The sequence below is a fragment of the Staurois parvus genome, unplaced genomic scaffold, assembly GCF_062004578.1.
Source record: "Staurois parvus isolate SC_StPar_1 unplaced genomic scaffold, SC_StPar_1.0 ptg000468l, whole genome shotgun sequence".
Taxonomy (NCBI): Eukaryota; Metazoa; Chordata; class Amphibia; order Anura; family Ranidae; genus Staurois; species Staurois parvus.
The window spans coordinates 6,172,429-6,200,001 of record NW_028318264.1 but is presented as its reverse complement, the minus strand read 5'-3'; the positions used below and the strand labels follow the sequence as shown (position 1 = coordinate 6,200,001).

Here is a 27,573-nt window from a genome sequence, read left to right as displayed (position 1 = left end):
AATGTGAGAGCCCTCAGCAGAAAATCCCAAAAGGAGAACGCGAAAAGAAACCCTTAAGCTAGGAAAAATAAAAGAAGTAACCCTGAACCCTTTAAACAAAACAGTTCTCCCCTGTCAGCTCCTGCACATTGCTTGCAAAGCAGTGTGCTTACAGTGACGCACTAACACAGCACACTTATGTGTGACAAAACAGCACACAGTTAACCCTTTGATCGCCCCACATGTTAACCCCTTCCTGCCCAGTGGCATTAGTACAGTGTCAGTGCTTTTTATTAGCACTGATCACTGTATTAGTGTCACTGGGAATGTCAGTGACACCAAGTCAGTTCCCCCCCAGTGTCAGAATGTCTGCTGCAGTCCCGCTATAAGTTGTTGATCGCCGCCATTACTAGTAACAATAAATAAAAAAACAGTATATTTACACTGCCATTTGTAAACGCTATAACTTTCACGTAAGCCAATTAATTTACACGTATCAGGAGGGATTTCGTTTTAGAAAAGACATGAAGCAGAATACATTTTGGCCTAAATTTATGGGTAAATTTGATTTTTTAAAGTTTTTTACTGGAAATGTTTAACCACCTCCCTTCCGGCCGTTGTATATAAACAGCCAGACGGGAGCAGTGCAGGGGCGGGTGGCCGTTTATAAACAGCCCTCCCGCCCCTTCTAATGCGTGTTCCCTAGGAGCGCGCAGCACCACGATCCGAACACCGAACGTCATACGGGACCTCTGTGCGAGGTCCCGATCATGTGATCACTGAGTAGTAAGCAAGATGTCACTTCTGACATCACTTCTTACTACGTGTGAAATCTGTGAATGATCACAGAGGTCACATGGTACAAGGCTATTCACAACAGCCTTGTACCATGTGACAAGCTGTGACCAATCACAGCTCACACAGTATTTCTCAATGGCTGCAAGAATGCAGCCAGAGATAAGGAGAAAGTATTGCTTTTACAGCCTTTATGTGTGTAAAAGCAATGTGTAAAAAAAAAAAAAAAAAAACACCCACAAGTAGTACCGTGTCACCATGTACTGTACTGCTATGGTGACAGTATTTAAAAGAATATTTAAAAAAAAAAAAAAAAAAATTTTTTAAATAATTTTTGGTTATAAACTAATTTGGGTTATTTTTTTTTTTTTTTTTTACTAAAAATATAACTGAATAAATTTTGGCCAAGATTTATGATGAAATATTTATTTGCAAAAAGAAAAACTTTTCAAAATTTGACATTCATTTATATAGCAAAAAAAAAATAAAATAAATAAAAATCCCAGCAGTGAATAAATACCACCAAAATAAAGCTTTATCTGTCTCAAAAAAAATGCTAAAAAATTCATATGGGTACAGTCTTGCATGACTGCGCAATTGTCATTCAAAGTGTGATAGGGCTGAAAGCTGAAAATTGGCCTGGACAGAAAGGGGGTAAAAGTGACCGGACTTGAAGTGGTTAATAGCAAAAAGTAAAATAAATTGTTTTTTTCCTCAAAATGTTTTTTTTTTTTATATAGTGTAAAAAATAAAAACCACACAGGCGATAAAATACCACCGAAAGAAAGCTCTATTCATGGGAAAAAAGGAAGCATGACTGCACAATTGTCAGTTACAGTAAGGCAGAGCCGTAAAGCAAAAAAATGGCCTGGTCAGGAAGGGGGGTAAAACCACTGGAGGGCAAGCGGTTAAAAGGAAAGAGTGCAGTGATCAACAACACCTGTATGAAAGGGGTTAGGCAGGGGTGGGGATATAGCGTAATGCAAACTGGTGGTACATGCACATCAGGGCCAGAAGGATAAGGAGTCCTTCCAACTCACATCCATAGGTGTTTCGGAGGTGTGATAGCAATATTATAAACCTGCCTGATCAATAGTGAAATATAGGATTCTAGGAATCATAAAACATAATCTTGTAAAAGGCAGAATTCTGCATAGAAGATCTAGGGGGATAAATCCTATTACTGGGTGTGATAGAATAAAAGTTTTTTTGGGAAAGAGTTGCTTCGTTATTCAGGACACAACACGACAGGATACTCATGTAGCCCTTTAGCGTTTTGTTCTAGTGCAGTGAAGTACCAGTGGCCCAGTATAAGAGGTCTCTCCTGCCCTATTTATTAAACACAGCCAAAAGGTTGATCCCTAAGCATTGGAATTCACATAAAATCCCTACTGTGAAGGAATGGCTCCTAAAAATAATTTATACACTCACTGACCACTTTGTTAGGTACACCTTGCTAATGCCAAGAAAAAAGCCACTACATCCATTCTGATTCACAATGACACAGATTCACACCACCCACACTTAAAGTAACTCAATCTAAATCCTAAGTAGGGAATCCTACTGTCTTTCAATGAAATCCCTAAAAGCAAGATCATCATCAACCTGTCTGATGGCATGATTGTTCCCTTTTTCTTTTTCAAAGGGAAAAAGCTCTTTCCCTGTCAGGAGGGAGCCATGATTTCATAGGTTATTTCCAGTTCTTGTAGAGGAATGTTTTACATTCCAAGTGTAACAAGAAGGCTTTGAGGCAATACAGGCTCTACAAAGACAGATGCTTGAAACCACATGCTCACTCTTCTACAGCAGGGTAGAATGTACTGCATCAGTCAGATCAGTATGAACTCCTTGTAAGGCCCTTTCACACGAGTGGACCGATTGGGATCACCTGTCAGTTTTTCAGGAGGACCCTCCATTCTCCTCTATGGAGAAGCGGGACCATTTACACCTACATCTAATCTGATCCGCTAAAAACAGTCAGATGGGGATCTGCTCCCCTTCCATCTATCGGATCATCAGATGGCAGTCAGGTGTAAACGAACAGGCAGTCTGTTTACATCTGACCACCCACAGAGGAGAGCTGTGTCTGTGTCCTCTCTGCATAAGCCAAGCGGATACAGACCAGCCATCCGCCTGCAAAGTGGGAATCAGTGGACAGATCCCCTGCTGAGCAAGTGAACTCCTAGTGGAGTCCACCCAATGCGGAAGGGGTCTAAATCTAAGTCACATGGAGTTTGCTGAAATACAGTCAGACGGAGGAGACTGAGGACTCTGAATGAGAGATGGTAATAAGGGTCTCATCAGAGGTGGATATCCAGTAAATTCAGAATTAAATTTTGCCGTGGATGGTGCCAAAGCATGCCTAGCGTCTCTGCAAGCAGAATGCTCCATTATTTGTGCAGACACGGACAGAAAATCTTAAGTGGATATAAGGGGTCTTGTGGGCAGATGTAAAGTCACAGCCTCTAACTGTGGAGGGATAGAAGACTCTAGTGAGTACGACTCTACAGTAACAGAGGTCCCAGGATCTAGGTTACAGGTTTTGGCTCTTTAGGGGATACTGAAAAATTCCCCCTAGCCACAATAGAGGCATATGGGCAGAGGTCACCTGTTTCAGCAAGATTGTCCTTTTGAAGGACATGTTGCATCACATAGTGGAAATCAACTAGGCTCAAGATGAGGCATAGCCTTTCATATATACAAACCCGAGCAGCTGATGCTGAAGAGGGTTGTAGGCAGCCAGAGATGACAACATCACTGTGGGTGGGCAGTGAAATGAAACTGGTTGACCCATGAAGCACTTCAGAAGCAGGATTCTTGTGGAAGAGTCAAGTAACAAATATTGTAGCAGTGATCATATGACCCAATCCCAGAACCAGCTGTTTCTTTGTTAAATTAATGATATTGGTTGTATGTATATGTACATGTATAAATATCCCTATGGGATAGCTGAGATGTCAGTAAAGGGAACCCCATGCAGATATGTAAATGTAGAAATCTAGAAAAAGCGGAAGCACCAGTCAAAACCCCTGCATCTGTGCATAAATTGTATGAATGAATTGCAAAGCTCCAGCACAACAAAATGTATTAAATGGAAAAAGTTGCATATCTATCTCAACTTTTCACATGGCCAAGAAACTCTAGCTGGGCAAAGGCTAAATTTACATGAATATAGCTACATAGTTAATAACATTTAATAAAGACACCAGTTTATCCAGTTCAACCTGGGTGTTTCTATGTGTTTATGTCACTAAAAAGCAGCTTTACAAATCACCTTCTCTTCCATGGAGCTCTTTTTGCACATATAAGACGCTGATCAGGTCACTAAAATGCTCTCTAAAACTAGACTTATCATTAAAAAATAAACTTACATCATCGATATGCTCCTGTTTTAACTTCTTCCACTACTACAGAACACTATTAAAAAAGTACTCTTGACAAATGCCCTCGCTCAAATTTCACATGCTTGTATCCGAACAATTTTTTTTTTTTAACCTAAACAATTAAAAGGAGCCTGTCACATTAAGGGCAAAGGGACAAGTTCTCTTGCTAAACATTGCCATCCACATACACACACATTGATAATCAACTTTGTCCCACTCCCCAATGCACTGTTCATCTGTCAGAGACTTGAAAGTAGCAGTAACTTCCAGGTATAGGGGAGTATTTGACAAACCCCCTTTTCTCCTAGGAAGCAGTGCTCAGGCTGAAGCCATCAATCACCAGGTCCAAGTGGATTCAGTTTTCTAGCAGGAGAAAAGGGCAGAGGGAAACATGGGAAAAGCAAGTGGGTGAATATTTGGGTTATCAAAAATGAAATATTAACTTTAAAGGAATGGTCAAATGCATATATAAGTATATATTATGGACAGAAAGCTAAAGAAAATACAATATGAAGGTCTCACCGAAAGAAACGTTTCAATATTTTCATGAACGAATGAAGCAATATCTTGCCAATCCAAGATCTCTCCAAACCAACTGTTCTGACGTTGTATCGGCATCTTGTGACCCTTGTTTCTGCTGGAGTATGTCACATTCTAACAAGAGAACATATAACCTTCAATCTCAAAAGAAAGCATTAGAGAACAATGCAAAGATGTGTACTATGGCTTACAGGAGTTGCTGCCAACCAAGAGGGTGAAATGTGACAGTTAAAGTAGCTAGGAAAAAAAAAAAAAGAAAAAAAATCACATAAGCTGCCCATACTTATTATTTATATAGCCCCAAAATATTGCTCTGCACTTATATATACATCTGTTCACATTAGTCCTTGCACTCCACAGCAGGTTAGAAATCTCTATCACATTCACAGAAATACAAAGGACTATTTTGGGAGAACGGTAGGAAACCTATGTTTTAGAATAGTGCAAAGAAACATAAAACAAAAACAATAGGTGGAATTCAAACCCAAGGTCCAGGGAAGCAAGGCAGGGGCATCAGCCACCATGCTTCCTCCCTGTATAGGATTATGCAAGTACACTTACATAATGCGGTTTTGGGGATGCATCCCTGTCCAAGCTCTGAGGAAGGGGAAGCGTCAGCTTGCCGATATGGCTAACAGTCTGGACGCTCGTTACCACACTGGTGGTTCATTGGAGATTTCTGCCATGCATGTTACTTCTGTCCTTTGTAAGTATTCAATTGGCTGTTTGGTTTCTAAATCAGATGCATTAGGTCTCATGCATACTAAAAAGCTAAAGACTGCTTTAGAAACGCTGGACAATAAAAACGCTAATGTGTTAGAGTGTTTTGCTGGCATTTAGCAGTATTTAGCCTAGTGCGTAAGCTATGTTCTAGTAGCTTCAGCGTTAAGGAGGGACCGCCGTTGTTATGGAGAGGGCCGGGAAGCTGGCTGTCGCGTCCTTAACATAATCATCAGTGGGGTTCCCCGCTGACAGTTGAATGCAAAAAAAAAACAAACAAAACCCATTGCCAGGGAAAAAAAAAAAAAAAATGACGCAGCCTCCTTGGTGACTCTTCTCCACAGCCCTGGCCTGTGGTTGTGGGGGTTATCGAAATCCCCCTTTAACAAGGGTGCCCCCAGATCCCACAACGCCATGTGAATATGGGGTACAATTGTACCCCTACTCATTCACCAGAAAAGTGTAAAATGTAACTAAAGCGTCCCCGAACATTGGCATCAGTTTGGACATCATTGCCAACACTGGTGGTACATCGGAAATTTCTGTCATGCATGGTACTTCTGTCCTTTGTGAGTATTCAATTGGCTATTTGGTTTCTTTTTATAAATCTTGGGTAATGCACTAGGCATTTGCAAACCGTATGTGGTTTTTGGACTGATCATTTAACCTGACTACATGGACAATAATGTTCAAATCGGTTACCTTTTAATGAGTCTGCTGAACTGAGAAATTAACAAGGGTATGGCACAAAGCAGAAATGTGTCCAAAAATTATGTAGTGTGTCATAATTGCAAGCTGGTAGCACATTTTAACATGTTTGCTGGATACATATGACGATATCTAATATAGAACTATCAGTTGGAAGGTACAACACTGACTTTAACATTTTTATGTATATTTTATGTATGATGTATTTGTTAAAGCTTCAACTGTTTAATAAATTTACAAGAGGAAGCAAAATCCACCTAACCCTAACACATCAGTAGTTTCCTAACAATTTTTTTTTTATTATTATTAATGGAATGCATCCTTTGTAAAACAGTTCCACACAATTAAGAAGTGCCCATGTGAAGCGTGAATTTGGGTTACCCACACAGCTTGTTACAAGATTATCTATGCAACAGAGTCAATCAAGTTTTCTTTGCCCAAACTATATCCTGAAAGAAAAGGACTTGCAATGAAGTATTAGGAATTAAGGCACAATTTTACAAATAGTTTGTAAACACAGTAAAAAGGTATACATCTTACTACTTTAGATACCTTTGTGATCCAGGAATGGTACAGTCTGTCCCAGAGTTCTAGAACTTGTTTCTCAATTATAGCAGTGTTGTTAACTTTTTCTCCTAGTACCTTGTGTAGCTGCAAGTAAATTCAGACATTAATTTTATATTGCAAATATAGAAAAGTATCAATCTGTCTTTTATTGGCATGTCATTCCACAGTAAATCCAAATCTCAATGTCAATGTTTAACAAGTATAACTGGAGTTTGGAGTTGTAGCTTAAACAGGGCTATGGTCTCCCCATATGACAGCATTGAATGGACCAGCAAACTATAGTGGACTACAGTTTGAAGGGAAGGGAGTGCCACACAAGCTTAAAATACCTTATTTAGCAACAGACAATGCATTTCTGGGGCTCTACCCCCTTCATCAGGTGTAAAAAAGTAATACAGATTATACAAAAAACTGATTTACACATTATAAAAGACATGATTAAGGAACGCTATGTGCCATCTTGCATGCTTTCATATGTAGCAAACTAACGTGGAATCCAGTCCAGACTTTCCAGGCAACTTTGACAGTGTAGGTTCCGAACCAAATTTTCCTTTCCACTTGTGACCACCAGCAGGTGATATAAAGTGGGACTGGAGCAAGTCTTGGCCTGGGACTCAGGAAGCCATACCTGAGAGAGCTGTGGATATGAAAGTTTGCTTTGTACAAGAAAGGAAAAGGTTTGCAGAACGTTTTGTTTGTGACTGGGAGAAGCCCTTCATCTGTGAAGAGAATTGCTACTCTTTAGCTAGTGCCTGGATGGCAAGGAGTTATTTTAGGTTTTGTTTAATTTGATTGCTATGCAACCTTTTAAAGAAAACAGGCTACAAGTCAGACTTTTAAGAGAACACCTGCAATCTGGATTGCCTTTTTCCCAGGGAAGACGATCCTCACTTGAGCTAACCTCCACAATAAAAAAAAAACAAAAAACAAATGTGTTCCTAACAAGGCAACAAAACAATGCAAAAACAAAGGCTCGGATCACACTAGCCAACTCCAAAGTTGCACGATTTGACTTTGATATGACTTTTACACTCTCTGGCACTGAAGCACCTGACATCTGTGTGTCAGCTTTAAAGTCACTGAAGTCACATCAAAGTAGCACAGGAACTTTTTTTTTTTCACAGTCACAGCGAGTTCAGTAGTGTCAACTGGAATGGCTATGAGATACATGACATTTTACAAGTTCTGTGACTTTGGGTTTTTTTTCTTAAGTTGGTTCCCAAGTTGCAGGAGTGTGACCAAATCAAAGACATAAACAAAAAATTATTAAAGCAACACAATAGCACAAAAACAAACCAAAAAAACAAATGCATTCTTCTTAAAGCAACAAGACAACATACACACAAAAAACACTGCAACTGAGAGGTATAAACTCCAGTTCATACAATCCAAAAACAATACTGTATTCTTGCAAATAAGTCCTATTATTAAAGATCCAATATGTAAATGGGCTTCAACTGGAAGGCAAGAACACTGGAGTAGAGGCTGAAAAACGTTAATGGCTAATGATGAGAACAAAGTTTGTATGGCAGAGACAACTTTGAAAGGAGGGGGAAGGGAGAAAGAAAACAGGCAAAAAAACTATGGATCCTGCTGGGAATGGTGGAAACAAAATGGCATGACCTATCAAATCCCATGCGGACTGCTCCTCTGGCTATATCATGTATGTGGTCACTTGCTCCTGTAAATTACATTATGTAGAAACAACCATGCAAATTTTTAGGAATGGGATTAAATACACTACAATATCAAAACTGGACACACAGACCACAGTTTCCCAGCATTTTACAAGCATGCACAACATAGGCTATGATCTATGTCCACAACCATCAATGAGCAAATACCTCCATGCATTCAGTACAACCAAATCAAGAAACTATGCAAAAGAGAATCCTTTTGGATCTCCCAACTCAATGCTCCTAAACCTGGTGGTTTAAATGAAAGCAGAGAAACTCTGTTGAACAAGTTCCACACCTGGAACACTTAGTCAACGTATACATTCATGTATCCATTCATTCCTTTAATTTTGTTCTTTGCCTCACCCCTAAGTATGGTCTCTCTCACACCTACCACTTCCCTGCCCACAGTAGTGCTGGCATAGCATAGTCTCTGCTCACATGCATTCATTTTTTTTTCTTCTTCTCCGTCCCCAAGCCTCCAAATCTTCCAGCCCTAATGTAGGCTTTTTTTTTCACCTACCACTTCCCTCCACTCAGGTATGCTGCATAGCATAGCCCCTGCTCACATGCACTGGCTGCCCAGACTCCGTCCCCTGTTCAGCCCCATCCTGACGAGGGTTATACCTCTCCATTACTCTATCCAAAAAGGGAAAAAAAAGAAAAAAGGTTTGCCTTTAGTTATACTTTAAAGCTGACACACAGATGTCAGGTGCTTTTCCAATCCAGGTGTGTACATCATCTGGGGGAGACCGCTCTGAATCTTCAATTATATCTCCTACTCTAGTCCCACTCCATTCCCTCTTCCAGCTGGGATTTTAACACATTTTGTTTTCACCATTCCCAGCATTTAGTGGTTTCTTTTTCTTATGCATTATTTGTTTTCTTTTTTGTTGTTTTTTTATACTTATAAATTGAGCAATGGTGTGTGTTTTTTGGCTGTAATAAGAATACATCAAGGTGTTTGTATGTGTGGACACAAGGAGCTGTAACATGATTTGAGGAATTTTTGTATTTTCTCTATTGTCTAGCTTTTAGCCCAGAGGAAGAAGGAAGGGCTGGCAGTATTGAGCACCGAGCTCCCAAAATGCATTGGCTGTTGCAACATAAAATCTTACTAGGTCAAGGACTATACAAACCGGTGTGGCGCATCCATCCTTTCAACATTTTATTAAACTCCTCTGGGGGTCCAGCAAGATCCCACAGTTACTGATGAACAACCTCTAAAGGACCACCCATTACATTATAATGCTTCTCCAAAAGGTCCAGCTAACACTACCCTTCTCCCAGACAAATAATGCCACTATCTTCTGTGCCCCTATGCTCCTTCATACAGAATGGAGGCACTCTAAGACTGGCCATATGCAAATTGCTTGATCCACTCATCAACAGTGTTGATGGGGGAATCGCTTCTGCTGAGCTATTCCATTGTGACAGCGGGAGGCAATGAACGTACAAAAAAGAAACGACAGGCTGGTTGTACTGAAGTCCATTGATAGATCAACTTCAGTGCAACCAGTCTGCTCATAGATAGAACGAAATTCAGCTGGTTCAGCAAGAATATTGATTTGTCTATGGCCGGCATAATACAGGAGGTGTGTTACTGGCAAGATTATATGGTGAAAATAGAGGGGAAAAAAAAAAGAAGCCATCAAATCTAAGGATTGGTAAGCTGCAATATGTTACACGCTTGGTTTTGGATTAATACCACTTTAAAAACATGCATGCCTACCTTATTAGTAATCCATTCTCTGCCATACTGATAAACATTGTTTGCAGCAGAGTTGAGAGCTGTCTGGACAACCTGTGCTTCAGGCAGCCAACTGTATAAACAAAAATGTTAGATAAAATATTTTATCCAGAGTTAAAGGCTAACTGTATACAAAACAGAAAGGAGGACATGAAAAGGTTGATTTTATCAAAGCTGGACATCAAATAAATGTAGGATTAAAAGCTAGGTGTACACAAAGACAACATGTTTTACAATAGAATTTTAAAAGATTGATTTAATCAAAGCTAAAACTCCAAAGTGGGTATAGAAGAGAATCACCCTTGTTAAATAAACAAAAAAATAAACATTTTGTTGCTTTGCAGCCTGAAATGAACAGTTTTAGTTTTATTCAGCTGTGTAAGTGCAACTTATAACATCAAAGTGAAAGATAGAACACCAACATGTCAGGAAATATTTACAGCCTTTAGTCTGTTGGGATCTGTCTCTACTAACTTTGCACATCTAGACTTTGCAATATTTGCCCACTCTTCTTTTCAGAACTGCTCAAGTTCAGTTAAATTTATGGTGACCATTTGTGGACTGCAGTCTACAAGTCATTCCATAGATTTTCAATGGAACACAAGTCTGGGCTCTGACTAGGCCAGGGGTAGGCAACCTGCGGCTCTCTAGCTGTTGTGGAACTACATTTCCCATGAGACATTGAAAAATTGACAGCTACAGCTATGACTTACAGAGGCATGATGGAACTTGTAGTCCTGCAACAGCTGGAGAGGTTGCCTACCCCCGGACCAGGCCATGCAAGGACTTTCACCTTTTTCTCCTTCAAACACTGCGTGGTAATTTTTGCTGTGTGGTTTGGGTCATTGTCATGTTGGAGGGTAAACTTTCTTCCCATTGACAACTTTCTGGAAGAGGACATTATATGTTTCTAAAGAATTTGATGATATTTTGCCCCATCCATTTTTCCTTCTATCCTGAAAAGTGCTCCAGTCCCTGCTGCAGAGAAACTCCCATAACAGGATATAACCATCCCCGTGTTTTCCTATAGGAATGGTGTTATCTGGATGGTGAGCTATATTGGATTTCTGCCAGACATATCTTTTAGCGTTGAGGCCAAATAATTCATTTGTCTGACCATGACACCTTTTTCCATGTTGCCTCAGAATCTTCGCATTTTGGCAAAGCTCAGTCATGATTGTAATTGGCCTTTGAGAAGTTGTTTTCTTGCAATCCTCCCATACAAGCCACATTTGTGGAGAATTTGTCACATGCACACAATGATCACTCTGTCATAAATTCCTGCAACTGCTTCAGAGTTTCTGTAGGCCTCTTGGTAGGCTCTCTGACCAGTTTCCTCCTGGCTCTTTCATCCAGCGTGGAGCGACATCATGATCCAAAGAGGGTCTGTGTTGTACCAAATACTTTCCACTTCTTAATAACAGACTTCATTGTGCTTGTAGGCATTGATAAAGCCTTTTGACATTTTTTTGTATCCATCTCCTGACTTGTGCCGGACCACAACTTTATCCTGGAGATCTTTTGACAGTGCCTTGCCACCCAAAGTTGCTTTGGCTGCACTACCAGAGACTGAAATGCTCCAAGATGGAAGGTAATTAGCTACACCTAGTTGAGGTTTTTTTGGGGTTTTTTTTAGAAGAAATGTGATCCTTTTTCTAACTCAGTGAGTCTGCTTTTGATTTTTTTTTTCCCTCACACGTTGAGGTTACATCTTTCACGTGGATGTCATAAGTTGAACTGAGTAAATATAGCTGGACGAAACAAAAACTGTCTTCATTTCAGGCTGCAAAGCAGCAAAACACTATACTGTATAATACAATAAGGATCAGTAACATACACAATCTTCAGCAGCATCCTCTTTCCTAATATTTCTTTGGCATAGGTACCTTATAGGTAATAAGTAACAGATAGGAGTAAATAACAGTGTGCTGAGTACTTAAAAGATTATATTATAACAGAAGACAAGAATAGAAGATAAGGGAGGGGCATAACATTCTATATTAATATTGGCAACAACAACTGACAGGAAATTACATTAAGGTCCACAATGCCACCCATTTTTCTAATAATGTGTTTATAACTTATTCACCTTAGGTATTTGTTTAGCAAGATGAGCACTCTGGATAGAAAATAAATGCTTTTCAAAAGACTAACACTGTTCTTGAGCAGTTAATAAGCTGATAATTCAGCCCGTCCCGCAACTGAGATCTCCCATAGCAAATATTCCACTATGCCATTCTGCTGCTCAGTTTCTTGCCTATACAAAAGAACAGCCAAGAGCAGGACTGGAAAGAGACATACCAGCATGGCGTTCAATTCTTTGCAAGCAGAATTTCTGGAACACAGAACCAAGACTTCCCAATCATATATACAGTATATTATTTAAATGAACGAGTGGTGTCTCATGTGATTTATTAAAAATTGGCTAAACCAAGCAATAAAAGTCTATATAAAAAAAGCTTAGTGTTCTCACTTTGCCCATTCTGGATGATTGGAGACAGTTTCATTGATCAGATTGCTGGTCACTTCAATAATATGAACACTTTCTTCATGAACCTATATTTGAAAGGAGAGCTTTTTAGGTAAGCTGCCACCATCTAAATAATACTGCAAAAGAAATCCTAAAAGTAAGCCACCCTGCAAAATACATAGTTTTCTTTAAGGGAAAAAGAGGTCCATCACATAAAAGAACAATAGCAATAAAATCAAGTGGGGCAGGTCTATAGGAGTGGCTGGCAAAGCTTTGCCAGTGTCCAATCACCTGCAGGTAGCAGCCTACAACCCAAGTTATATGAATATCCAGCCTGTGTCCTGCACTGTACAATGTAGATATCTGATTTTACTCAATAGGGAAAAATAAAGTGCTGTGCTCCATTGAAGTAAAACAGTCTTTGTCCTATCCAAAACATGCAGCTGCACCCCCATCCTGAGATTACCTGCCCCTCCCTCTCCTTTGGACGATTTGCATTCTCTACTATTTTGACATTTTGAGAGCAGGAATTTCTATTGCAAAACATTTACATTTTTCTTATACTATATACATCCATTATCATGTCTTCCTCTATATGTGAGAATTCTACATAAGCCCTGCATTCACACAATGACTTCTTATACTTTTAGTCTTATTCCAGGAATGTCCATGACCAACCATCCGCTACATATTCACTACATACTACATACAGAATCAAATGCGCAATCACATTCCTGCAAATGAGGCCAAGCCAAACCTATTCAGTACTCCAATATGCTTACTGGGCAAATAAAAACTCAAAATGTACCCATTTGCACCTCCTTTATAATGACGATGGAGGACATTATCTGTAGCAGTGAGAGAATGAGCAATGTTACCAAGGCTGACACCTTCACTCTCTAATCTCACGGTTAGTGAATGGATCGGACCTATCCATGCTATGTCCCCCAAAGCTTTCTAGCAAAAGCTACTGTTGGGTTTTCTGATTAGAAATCCTGGCATTCCTTGTTCCAAAAGAAGAGTGCAGCCTAAATCCAGGGCTGGCGTTTAAACTACACACTAGCCCCCACCCCACCCTTTCCACATGTATATTTTCATATTAGAATGTAAAAAAATGTGCCGTTGGTTCCTTTATGGTAAATATCCTTTCCGTATTAGGATAGTTTAAAAACAATTTTATAGGGAAATCACCAACCATGTACAATATTATATATATACACACACACACACACATATATACATATACACACACACACATATATACACACACACACACACACATATATACACACACACACACACACATATATACACACACACACATACATATATACACACACACACATATACACACACACATATACACACACACATATACACACACACATATACACACACACATATACACACACACATATACACACACACACACACACATATGCACATACATAAACACAGTATATTATATACAGCAGGTAAAATAAGTATTGAACACATCACCATTTTTCTCAGTAAATATATTTCCAAAAGGTGCTATTGACATTAAATTTTCACCACATGTCCGTAACAACCCATGTAATCCATACATACAAAGAAACTAAAAACAAATACGTTCAGAAATTAAGTTATGTGTAACAAAATGGAATGACAAAAGTAATGAACACACAAATAAATTTATTTAATACTTTGTACAAAATCCTTTATTGGTAATGACAGCTTCAAGACACCTCACGTATGGAGAAACTAGTCACATGCATTGCTCAGGTGAGATTTTAGCCCACAAATCAAATCTTGAATGTTCCATGGGCCTCTTCTATGTTCTCTGATCTTTAGTATTTTCTGTAGATTTGCTATTGGATTCAAGTCAAGGGATTGGCTGGGCCATTCTAGCAGCTTTATTTTCTTTGAAACCAATTGAGAGTTTCCTTTGCTTTGTCTTTGGGTTCATTGTCTTGCTGAAATGTCCACCCTTTTTTCATCTTCATTATCCAGGTAGATGGCAGCAGACTTTTATCAAGAATGTCTTGGTACATATTTCCAGTCACCCTTTCTTCAATGGAATTAAGTTTGCCAGTACGTATGCTGAAAAACAGCCCCACCCCATGATGTTCCCAAACTGTTGGGGTAGTGTGCAGTTCCATTTGACCTCCAAACATGGTTTGTATTATGGTCTCCAAAGAGTTCAACTGTGGTCTCACCTGACCAGACTATATTCTCCCAGGATTTAACAGGCTTATCTAAATGTTGTGCAGCAAACTTCAAATGAGCTTCAACATGCTTTTTCTTCAGCAATGGAGTCTTGCACGGTGAGTGTGCATAGAGGCCATGACAGTTCAATGCATTGCTTATTGTTTTCTTTGAAACAATTGTACCTGTTAATTGCAGGTCTTTCTGAAGCTCTCCACAAGTGATCCTTGGCACTTGGACAACTCATCTAATAATTCTTTTCACTCCTGTCAGTCTGTCTTGTGAGGAGCACCTGGTCGTGGCCGTTTTATGGTGAAATGATGTTCTTTCCACTTCTGGATTATGTCCCCAACAGTGCTAACTAGAACATTCAGAAGTTTAGAAATCCGTCTGTAACCAATGCCATCAGTATGTTATGCAACAATAAGGTTGCAAAGGTCTTGAGAGAGCTCTTTGCTTTAACCCATCATGAGAGGTTTCTTGTGTGGCACCTTGGTAATGAAACACCTTTTATAGGCCATCAGTTGAGAATGAACCAGCTGATATTAATTTGCACAGAAAAGAGGCAGAATTTCTAATTATGGGTGGATTTCAGCTGGTGTCTTGGCTTTCCATGCCTTTTTGCACCTCCCTTTATTCATGTGTTCAATATTTTTTTATTTAAATTTATCAACTTATTTGTTTTGGTTTCTTGATATGTATAGATTGCATGGGTTGTTACCGAAGCATTATATAATCAGATTAAGAACTAGGAAATCATCATTACCAAGTTAATAACTGGGTAGAAATAAATAATAAAATAAAATGACCAAACTGCAAAGCCAAAAAAAATCTAAATTCTGAAAATGTAAAAACACATTATATATGTAAAAACTTTACCTTTGCTGTCAAAAGTAAGGTTAAAAGGAGAGTTCCAATGACGAGCAAAAATATTATAAATATGCTTATTATTTTGTCAAGTGTTTTCTCGAGCCAAATGATCATCTGTAAAAATTAAAATTCATATAAGAGATAGAATGTAATAGATGCATGCTAAAAATAAAAATATTGCATACAGTATAGAAAAGACAAAAACACTCTATAATAAAATTAGTGTTTGCACCCTGCTCATTAAACACGGACATCTTATTTAATTTTTTTCTTTTAGGTGGTCACAGCATATTACTTATTGCAGAGCAACTACAATTAGTGTATTAGAAGTTAAGCTGCAATCACTGTTATTTACAATGGAAAAAAAGCAACAATTATTTTATGATCATTAAATATGAATATAATCTGTTATCTCTATATCTGCACAGGTGTGTTTCAAGGGGAACAGACCTCCAGATAAGCCTATCAATGTCACTCAATCAATCCCCAAAGTTGATCCTTAAAAAACACACACACACACACAAAAAAAACCCAGTGATCTGCCATCTTGACACTCGGACCAATAACACATGCATACAGTATGCTCTATGTTGGCCCTTCTGTCAAATAGGAAATATGCAAAACTGGTAATTTATAAGAGCAAATAAAATTCCTGTTTGGTTATCTGAAAGACCAGAGTGGGGGTGCTCTAACATAGAAGGTGTGTTACTGGCCAGATCACCAGATAAAAAAACAAAAAGGAAAAAAACGCAACTTAAAAAAAAAAGCACATTCCAAGTACAGTTAGGTCCATATATATTTGGACACAGGCACAATTTTTGTTTTTTTCAGGTATTGACCAAAACATATAGTTATATAATGGATATGGGCTAAAAGTGCACACTCAGGTTTAATTTGAAGGTATGTACATCCAAATTGGAAGAAGAGTTTCGGAATTACAGCTCTCAAGAGTAGCCATCCCCCCTTTTTCAAGGGACCAAAAGTAAGTGGACAATTGAATATAAAAATAAATAAAATGTTAATTTGTAATATTTTGAGAATCATTTACTGCCAATGACTTTCTGAAGTCTGGAACCCATGGACATTACCAAAGACTGGGTTTCCTCCTGATTGTTTGCCAGGCTCTAACTGCAGCTGTCTTCAGTTCTTTGTTTGTGGGTCTCTCTGCTTTTAGTTTTGCCTTCAGCAAGTGAAATGCATGCTCAATTGGGTTGAGATCAGGCGATTGACTCGGCCACTGCAGAATATTCCACTTATTTTCCTTCAAAAGCTCCTGGGTTGCTTTTGCAGTGTGTCTTGGATCATTGTCCATCTGTACTGTGAATTGCCGTCCAACTTTGCTGCATTTGGCTGAATCTGGGCTGACAGTATATCTCTAAACACTGCAGAATTCATCCGGCTGCTTCTGTCACATCATTAATAAACACCAATGACCCAGTGCCACTGGAAGCCATGCATGCCCATGCCCTCACACTGCATCCACCATGTTTTACAGATGACGTTGTGTGCTTTGAATCACAAGCTGTTCCAAGCTTTCTCTACACTTTTTTCTTCCCGTCATTCTGGTACAGATTAACCTTAGTTTCATCTATCCCAAGAATGCTTTTCCAGAACTGGTCTGGCTTTTTTAGATGTTTTCTGGCTTTTCTATTCTCCTAGCTTATGAATGGTTTGCACCTTGTGGTTAACCCTCCGTATTTGCTCTCGTGAAGTCTTCTCTTGATTGTAGACTTTGACAATGATACACCCACCTCCTGGAGAATGTCCTTCACTTGTCTGGATGTTGTGAATGGGTTATCCTTTACCATAGAGAGGATCCTGCGATCATCCACCATTGTTGTCTTCTGTGGACGTCCATGCATTTTTATGTTGCTGAGCTCACTAGTGCGTTGTTTCCTCAGAATGTACCAAACTGTTGATTTGGCCACTCCTAATGTTGCTGTAATCTCTCTGATGGATTTGTTTTGTTTTTGAAGCCTTACAATGGCCTGTTTCACTTGCATGGACAACTCCTTTGAACAAATGATGTAGGTTCACAGCAAGAGATTCCAAATGTAAATACCACACTTAGAATCAACTCCAGACTTTTTATCTGCTTAATTGATGAAGAAATAACAAAGGAGTAGCCCACACCTGGCCCTGAAACAGCTTTTGATTCAATTGTCCAATTACTTTTGGTCCCTTGAAAAAGGGGGGATGGCTACTCTTAAGAGCTGTAATTCATAAACCCTTCCTCCAGTTTGGATGTACATACCCTCAAATTAAACCTGAGTGTGCGCACTTTCAGCCCATATCCATTATAGAACCATAGCTTGAATATGTTTTGGTCAATACCTGAAAAAAAAAAAAAAAAAAAAATTGTGCCCGGTGTCCAAATATATATGGACCCAACTGTACATACAATGTACATCAGTACATACAAATACAAAATGGTAGATGCAAGATAAGCAAATTCCAAGCATAATCAGGGCAGTAGATAATAGGTCGGAGTCTACCCACACCCCCGACATGGGCCAAATCGGGCGTATGTGGGTCCAAGAGATGAAGCATGAGTGCATTAAAATCTAAAGAGAGATAGGCCGTACAAAGTGTGTATAAATCATAGAACACACTACACTACATTTTGGCTTTGGGTTTAATACTGCTTTAAAGCAGTAGTAAACCAAAGCTTGCAAAAAAAAAACAAAAAAAAAAAAAACAAATTCCCTGCAAGGTAATGTCACAATGTGCTAATATGCATAACATACTAGCACAATATTAAGGACTGTAGGACCAAAGCTCATGAGTATGCCATTTCTTCAAAGCGCATGCGCCAGCTGTAAAAAAAAAAAAAAAAAAAAAAAAAAAGCAAATATCTCCAAAACGTGCACCGTTTAGGAGATATTAATTTTACATACAGGTAAGCTTTATTATAAGCTAACCTGTAGGTAAAAGATACAGATGTGCGTTTACTTTCACTTTAAGTTCGTAAATGTCTGCCCAATACTTGGTTGGAAGAGTATGCAATCAAATCTGAACACCTATTATGCTTTGTTTTTTCTCTCTATGTACAGTTCCTATAACGTTTTAACCCACTTAGAAGTTTGCACATTTTAGAACAGATAAAATGATCTGAGCCAATGAAGAGGGACACAGCCCTAGAGTCACTGCTCCCTGTACTGGATCGCGACTGGGCTCAGGTAAATATAAGGGGGAAGTTGGGGGAACTTCAGCCTTTACAACCACTTTAAAAACGCACATTACAATCTCATACATCTCGGTACATCACATTTACAATTCTCAACAATTATTCATTAAGAAGGGCTATCCAAACAAACTCATCAATTCTTGTATCCAAAAATACAGCCCCTTGGACTACACTGTTAGTAAATCTGAAAGCGATTGTGCATTCGGATTTTAAGATGTATGAACAGCTTGAATGGATCTTAACTCCAGAACAAAAATGTAATATATTGCAACTCATCATTTCTTAGACGTGAAATCTGCATTAGACCTTTTCTTTCCTTAGCTGGTAATCCTGCCAGTAACATTTTCTGTCCTAGGGTGAGAATGCTCACTCACTATACTAATATCTATGGAGCTGTAGCCACCCTAGGCTGCTTGTTTGCTTGAACTATAAACACCTTCCCCTCTCCATTTCTATATCATAGGGGAGAGGCATTCTGTAGTCCAAATTGGTAAACCAGGCAGAGCACAAAACACTGCTTGAGATTTCAGTGCAGCAGATGCAGAGTGCACAGGTTATTTAAGAATTCACTACATTTTTGTCAGGATCAACAAATGTTTTTTTTAAAACAGATATAACTGAATTCTATCAAATTATATATTTAGTCACTTCAGGGCACTTTTACCCTCTTCCTGCCCAGGCCATTTTTCAGCTTTCAGCAAACTAAAGTTTTATCCTTTTGTTCACACAACTAGAGCTTTCTTATGGTGGTACTTGATCACCACTGGGTTTTTTATCTTTTGCTAAATAAATGACAAAATTTTGAAAAAAAAAAAAGTTTTTTTGTTCCTATTATAAAAGTTTGCAAACAAATAATTATTGGTAAAAGTAACCCAAATCAGTGTATAGTACTTCGACTGTAGGAAAGTTAGAGTTCACAAACTATGGCATATATCTGAAAATTGATCTTTCTTGCTGTACTAACGTCCTATCTAATTTCTTGAGGCCTAAAAATGTCACAATACAGATATCTCCCAATTTACCCCTTTTTGTAAAGTAGACAGCCTGAGGTATTTACTAAGAGGCATGGCGAGTTTTCTGAAGTTGTGATTTTGTAATTTTTTGGAAAATTAGGAAACTAAAGTTTTCACTTTTTTAAATGCAGTCACCAGTGCAGTACAGCGTCATCATATAACTGGTGTGGTGGTGATCAGGGACACTGACTGGTGACTGTACGAAAAAAAAAGGGTTTTTTTTTTTAAATAAAATTTCTCTCTTTCTTTCTTTTAATTAACACAAACTGACCAGAGTTGTAGTAACATTTTACTACTCTTGGGAAGTGATCAGTTTTTTTTTTTTTATTCCGACACATTATAATTGCTTATAGCAATGTATTACATTGCTATAAGCAAGCATTTTACTGAATTAAATCAATTCACTTTGTTTTGTTGTGATTTAGCGGTGATTGACCACAGCTAATCACATGACGCAGATGGGCTGTGATTGGCCCAGTCTGTACCATATGATCACTGTGACCAATCACAGCTAGCAACAGAAAGGAAGCCATCCATTGTTTACAATTGTCATGTGATCTGTTAGGATTGGTCACGGCGATCACATGGTACCGCCAATGGGCCCGTACACAGATCTGTCACCGGCTGTGTCCGACAGACATTACTGGTGGCCGATCTCACCGCAGCGCGGCCCCGCGCAAGGCAGCGATCCAGCAGGACGTCATAGAACGTCCACCCGGATCAACGAAAGTCCCACCTGGTCGTCATTTTACTATAGGCCGAGCAGAAAAGGGTTAAAACAGAACTAAACTGTACTGTTTATACATCAACCATTTCCATACATGAAAAATGAATTAACTGGCGAACAGAGTTTAGAGGGATTTACCCAGCTAATTAAGCACCATCAATCCATAATGAATTATGAAATGACTTGTGATCCTATCACTTTTCTTTTTCTTTGAAATAAGTTTAATTGAATGCTGCCATCTGCTGTTAAGAACCCAATGTTATAACAAGTTCATGAAGCTCTTAAAAGTGTATCTGTCTTTTTTTTGTTACTCTTTATTTTCACACGGTGATCCTGCCAAAAAAAAAAAAAAAAAAGATTTTTTTCGTTACCATAAAGTCCCTTTCTCTGAGTTTGACGGACACAGCCGTTTCTTTTTTATCCATTACCAAACAGGGTTTTAAAGCTCCACTTACGGGAGTAGGATACTAGGCAAAAAAACATTTGGCACCTCCCATGGGCAGTCCTCTCTGGGCATAAAAACCCCTCTCTACTATAGGCAACCCAGTCAGTCACAAGCAATGTCAAAGGAGAAAACTCCATAGAGGGTGGGTGCTGTGTCAGTCAATGAACGCAGAGAAAAAGATTTTACAGTAACAGAAAAAATAAAAATTTTTCTTATTCATTGACAGACTGTTTCTTCTTTATCCATTACCAAACAGGGATGTCCCCAAGCAGTGACATAATGAGGGGTGGCCAAATCAACTACCAACACTCTGAACCACCCCAAGAATCCTAAACAGCCACCTGCAAAGCTTAGCAGCCACTCCTCAAAGGAGCAAGTCCTACACAGCTCCATACTGTATGTAGGCAGCAGACATACTGGTGAGAGTCACAGGTAGGAGGGACAACCTATCCAGCAGGTGGGAATGAAACTCCATTGTGTGGCCAAATAGAAAGATTCCAATGGCCACTTGTTGGGAACAAGGGTGGTCAAACAAAGGCAACCCCCTAACCAGGAAATTAGTGATGATGAATTGTCATGCTGAGGGAGACTAATGGGCAGGCTTAGAGGGCTTCCAGGTCCAGGAGCGTGTAACACCACCCGTGGGAGTGAAGCAGGATTCATCGCTGCTGGTCGAGGACCCAGGGATCAGCCTACTGATTGGTTCCTTTTTCCTTCATGTTCTGAAGAAGGAAGGTACTCTCATCACCCATTAGAGTCTCAAGAAATTATTTCACCGTAGCCCCACAAACGACTGTCCTCGTGGAAGCCTGGCCAGGCGACCAACATGTGAATCAAAAACCTGCGGAAGCACCACTACTGCAATGGAAAGGCAGAGAGTGTAGTCACATCAAGGGACGCTTCACAGTGTACTTTAATCCCTGGACCAACTGGTCCACCAGTTCTCTATAGATACTGGGGGGCAGCTTCCCCCAAGGGAGACCGATTGTAACACATCGGCTCTCCCACTAAATGCCAGGGGCACTGCAGGTGAACATAACCTAGTGCAGATGACTGGCGCGGTCTACGATCCGCAGGAAACCTTGGAAGGCGGGGACTCCTCCACAAACAACTTTGGAATTATGGAAACACTGAAGGTGCAGATCCACCATAGACAGAGCCACCCACTTTTCCAGGAGGGCCTCTGCAAATCGGTAAAGTCCTTAAACAGTCTAGCTGCTACAAAAAAAGTGCCACGACCATGAAAAGAATATATCTCCAGGCCTGCAGGGGCACCCGCCGACTTGTGGGTCCCAGAATGGACAGCCACTGCAGCAGCAACCTCAGGAAAAACTACAACCAGTAATGCAAGCGGTACCACCCCACCCCCAAGTACAATGGCCTGGAAACCTACAAATGTGCTGCTTACAATTAACCACTTCAGTCTCCTATACATCCTGGGGTTGACGTGGTTATAGTAGAACTAAAAATGCACAACTTTTATTTTTAATTTAGCAAGGGAGGGTTATAACCCGTCAGATTTTTTTTTTCACCATCTGTGTCCCATTGTGGAGATTTCCCTTCACTTCCTTTCCAAGAGCCAACAGGAAATCCCTGCAAATTAAGAGAATTCTTTGGGGACCCCATGTCTCCAGAATTAGTGGCTCCTTTGGAAGATTTCCCCTCTATTACTTTTCTGGGGAAAACAAAAATTTGGGATTTTCTTTCACTTTCGATGATCATGGTAAACAGGACAAATAGTGTGCGAGAATCTCCCTTATGGGGGCAGACATAGCATTAAAAACTGACAGGGATTCTGATCCCTCTCCACTATTCAAAAAAAAAAAAAAAAAGGTTTTGCTTTTAGTTACACTTTAACCACTTACCGTTTGCCCTGTAGAAGAAATACTGCTACATGGTGGCAGGGGTGAGTAAAATCACGTACATATACATATTTCCGGGTAGGGCACACGACCTACCCGCGCCGCCAATTGTGGCCCCGGGTGTCAATCACCGGGTCCCAGCCAGTGATTACCCGCCAGCACCCGATGATTGCCGAGGATCACCAATGAGGAGGAGGGCTGTTTTGTTTACCAACAGTCCTCCTCCCTGCCAATTTGGGTACACTGCTCTGGATGGTTGAGCAGACATCCAGGGCAGTGTGCTTACAGTGAAGAACACCCCCCCACCCCCTAGTAAACCACTCCCAGCACACAGTAAACCCTTTGATCACCCCTCATTGTTAACCCCTTCCAGTCCAGTGTCATTAGTACAGTGTTAGTGCTTTATATTAGCACTGATCACTGTATTGGTGTCACTGGGGGATGTCAGTGACATTAATTTCCCCCCCAGTGTCAGAATGTCTGCTGCAGTCCCTCAATAAGTCGCTGATCGCCGCCATTATTCGTAAAAAAAGAAAAAAAAAATTACAGTATCTATACCATTTGTAAACGCTATAAAACTTTCACGTAAACCAATTCATTTACACGTATTGGGATTTTTTTTTTTTTTTTTTTTTTTTTAGCAAAGACATGTTGCAGAATACATATTGGCATAAATTTATGACGAAATTAGTTTAAGTTTTTTTTACTGGACATGTCCGCCCTATAGTAGAAATACTGCTACAGGGCTGCACAGGTGCGCAAAATCATATATATATATATATATATATATATATATATATATATATATATATATATATATATATACACATACACGTGATTTGCACTCCCAGTTTTGCACCCCTGCCAGATAGCGTCAGATTGCCAGTCAGTACACCAGTAATCACTTTTAACCCCTTGATTGCCAGGAACACGCTCACATACACAAACCTCCATTGCTAGTATAGTGTCTGAACAGATCAATATCTTTGATCAGATCAGCACTATACCAGCGTTCACATTAATATAGAGTCCCCAAAAAAGCAGCGTTAGCGGGATCAGCCCCGGCACCTGCCTGCACATGCGTTTAGCACCTATGCTTACGCCCCAACTTCTCCCCCAGCACATGCAGTGTCAGTAGGTCACTGTCACTTTATAAATTTTACACAAAACTAGTATTCGCAGAATCAGGCCTGATCTCTGTTAGCAGTTGCTGGTAAACTTTTTTTGTAGCGGCTCAAGCAGTCCCTGACAGCCAGGTGCTCTGTGGCGAATCCCATAAGTGCAGTACAATCTGGTGCGGTGGGGAGCACAAGTATTGTCCCGCAGCCACCAAGAATTCGCACACAGGCCCGTAGAACCCCTAGTATCCCTCCGGATATGCTTGCAAACCCCGATTGGCAGCCCACAAATTCTGCAGCACCCGTACTTCCCCCATTCACTGCCCAACCTGGAATTCAGGTGGAAACAGCAAATTTAACTACTCCCCTTGATTTTTCGGAGCTGTTTTTCACGGAAGATCTATATGCATCGATTGTGGATCAAAGCAATTTATATGCACAACAGTTTATCGCTGCCAACCCAAATTCAAACCTTGCCAGACCATTTGCATGGAAACTTATTACGGTTTCCGAATTTAAAGTTTTTTTGGGCCTAAACCTCAATATTTACTAAACAAAATTAATTGCGGTTGTATTGGTCCGCAGACCCAATTCATCATATGCCGTGTTCTCTGCTGCCATGGCCAGGCATAGATATGAGAGTATAATGTGTTTTATGCATTTCAATGACAACACACTGTTGTCCTCGGAGTGACCCTGAATTTAACCGGCTCCACAAAATTCGGCCCCTCATAAAATCACCAAAAATTTGCAGATGTCTATACTACCCAGCAATACATGTGTTGATGAGTCCCTCATTAATTTTGCTGGCCGCCTTCCATTCAAACAATTTCTCCCCAGTAAGCCTGCTAGATATGGGGTCAAGATATAGAAGACCTGTGAGAGGGCAACAGGCAATTCATACAAGTTTCGGATTTACGGGGGAAAAGATAGTCACGTGGAGCCCCCCGGATGCCCAGACTACATGGGCAGCAGTGGCACGATAGTTTGGGACTTGGGGGTCATCCTTTTTCCATATGTGCTACCACTTATAAGTGGACAATTTTTATGCAAGCATGCCACTATTTGGACATTTGTACAAACTTGGAATTGGCACATGGCACAGTGTGACCTAATCGCTGGGGCTTCCACCAATAGCTTGTAAATACCCATCTTAGAAAGGGGGAAAAAGCCTGCTTGAGGAGTGAGGATGTCATTCAGCTGCAGCACTGACTTGTTTATTCTGACAGCAACAGGGTCTTGCTCTGAGAATATACTTAAGTCAGTGTGGGCAGTGCTGTTGGTTGAGATTTTTCATCAGCAGTTAAAAAAACAAAAAAAACATAGCATATACACCCAAAAAGGATCAGCGATGTACTGGTACATCACTAGACTTTGCGTGGTTATACCTGGTATCGTTTTTTTCAGCCGGAGTTTGGCTTTCATGTAAAAGCAATCCTAGTGGCTAATTCGCTGCAGGATTGCTTTTACAAGCAGTGGGAGTAGATGCCACCCTCCCCCACTGCTTTCCATGGCCTTCTCAGGCAGTCCCGTGCCATCGGGGAACCTGATAATGCAGGTGTTTCTGCCAGCTGACCATAGAGCTGATTGGAGACCAGAATGGTGCCAATCATCTCTATAGTCTAAGAAATCGGAAGCTATGAGAATTTCATCACTTCAGTTTTTGCAAGATATAAACAGCACCATTTGTAAATCGGGAAAGCATCTGATCACACCGATCTTGGTGAGATTAGATAATGTAAGGGCAGAGGAGATATCTAGAGTCTGATAGATCCCAGATTAAAAAAAAAAAAAAAAGAGTATGAGTAGATTACAAGCTTAATAATGACATGCAATGCCAAGCTGCGGTTTCTGACGCGAGAAAAATCCTCTCTTGTATTAAAAGAGGTATAGACTCTAGAGAGAGAGAGGATATATTATCTCCTGTACAAATCATTAGTAATACCTTATCTGGAATATGCAGTTTATTTTGGGCACAAATTCACAAAAAGAACATTGGGGAACTGGAGAAAGTACAGAGAAGGGCAACCAAACTGATCAGAGGCATGGAGGAGATCAGCTATGAGGAAAGATTAGAGGAACTGAATTTATTCTCTCTTGAGAAGAGGAGATTAAGGGGGGATATGATCAACATGTATAAATACATCAGTGGTTCATATAGTGAACTTGGTGTAGAGTTATTCACCCTGAGGTCATCACAGAGGACAAGGGGGCACTATGTCTGGAGGAAAAGAAATTTAAATCTCCAAACACGGAAAGGTTTCTTCACAGTGAAAGCTGTGAAAATGTGGGATAGACTCCCTCAAAAAGTTGGTTCTGGCCAGCTCAGTGGATTGTTTTAAAAAAGGCCTGGATTCTTTCCTAGATACAGAGAATATAACTGGATACTAACATTTATAGGTAAAGTTGATCCAGGGAATATCTGATTGCCTCTCAGGGGATCAGGAAGGAATTTTTTCCCCTGCAGAAGCAACTTGAATCATGCTTTGAAGGGTTTTTGTTGCCTTCTTCTAGATGAACTGTGAGAGTGTAGGATTACAACTTTTTTTTTTAAATGGTTGAACTTCAGACTATTATTATTCTACAGTATTTATATAGCGCTAAAAAGTTTGCTCAGCGCTGTACATTATAGGGGGAGACAGTACATGAGACAATACAGTAACAATACAATACACGAGGGGTTCGAGGGCCCTGCTCCTTGGAGCTTACAATCTAGGAGGTAATAATGACAATGCCCATTGCAGTTATAGGGGATATTTGCATTCCCTGTGATAGCATTAAAAGGGATAAAAAAAGAAAAAAAATTTAGAAAAGGGACAGTGTAAAAATTTTTAAATAATTCAAAATAACTTAAGAAAAAAAAAAATAAAGGAATCTCCCCCGCGTGCTCTAGCATTGACCCAGTGTCAGTATGTAAACAGCAGTTGCACCATGCATGTGAGGTATCATGAACGTCAGATCAAGGGCAGCAATTCTAGCACTAGACCGCCGCTCTAAATCTAAAATGGTATCTTGTAAAGGCTTTTAAAGTGTCGCCTATGGATATTAAAAATGTATGCAGTTTGTTGCCATTGCACAGGGTATGCACAGTTTCAAAGCATGTCATGTTTGGTATCTATTTACTCAGCATACCATCATCTTTTATATTATACCATTTAATTGGCCAATATATTGTGTTTTTGTGCATTAAAAGTAAAACAAAGTGTATTTTTTTTTTTATATGCGTTTGAAAAAACGCTGCGCTATGCTACTATGCGACATAAAAATTGCAGCACCTACCATTTTATTCACTAGGGTGTCTGCTTTAAAAAATATATAATGTTTGGGGGTTCAAAGTAATTTCCTAGCAAAAAATACGGATTTTTTTCATGTGAACAAAAGGTCAGAAAAGGCTTGGTCTTCAGGTGGTTAGAAAAGTGAGTGATGTGTGGCATAAACTTCTAATGCTGGGCATAAAATGCCCCCGCCCCCCAAAATGACCCCTTTTTGGAAAGTAGACACCCCAAATTATTTGCTGAGAGGCATATTGAGTCAATAGAAGAATTCATTTTTTTTACCACAAGTTTTTGGAAAATG

The 27,573-nt window shown here is 39.8% G+C and overlaps 1 protein-coding gene across 3 annotated transcripts in view; it reads right to left on the bottom strand.

The window, feature by feature from the left end:
* Positions 1-27,573, bottom strand: part of TMEM245 (transmembrane protein 245) — a 118,971-nt gene that overhangs the window by 39,440 nt on the left and 51,958 nt on the right. For all 3 annotated transcript variants that reach the window (XR_016314854.1, XM_089689071.1, XM_089689072.1), the window contains 5 exons: positions 15,655-15,759; positions 12,592-12,674; positions 10,101-10,191; positions 6,678-6,776; positions 4,680-4,811 (listed from right to left, as the gene is read on the bottom strand). Coding sequence is in view for 2 of the 3 variants with exons in the window: in XM_089689071.1 (XP_089545197.1) it covers positions 4,680-4,811; positions 6,678-6,776; positions 10,101-10,191; positions 12,592-12,674; positions 15,655-15,759 (510 nt within the window). In the remaining variant the exon portion in view is untranslated. The remainder of the gene's footprint in view (positions 1-4,679; positions 4,812-6,677; positions 6,777-10,100; positions 10,192-12,591; positions 12,675-15,654; positions 15,760-27,573) is intronic.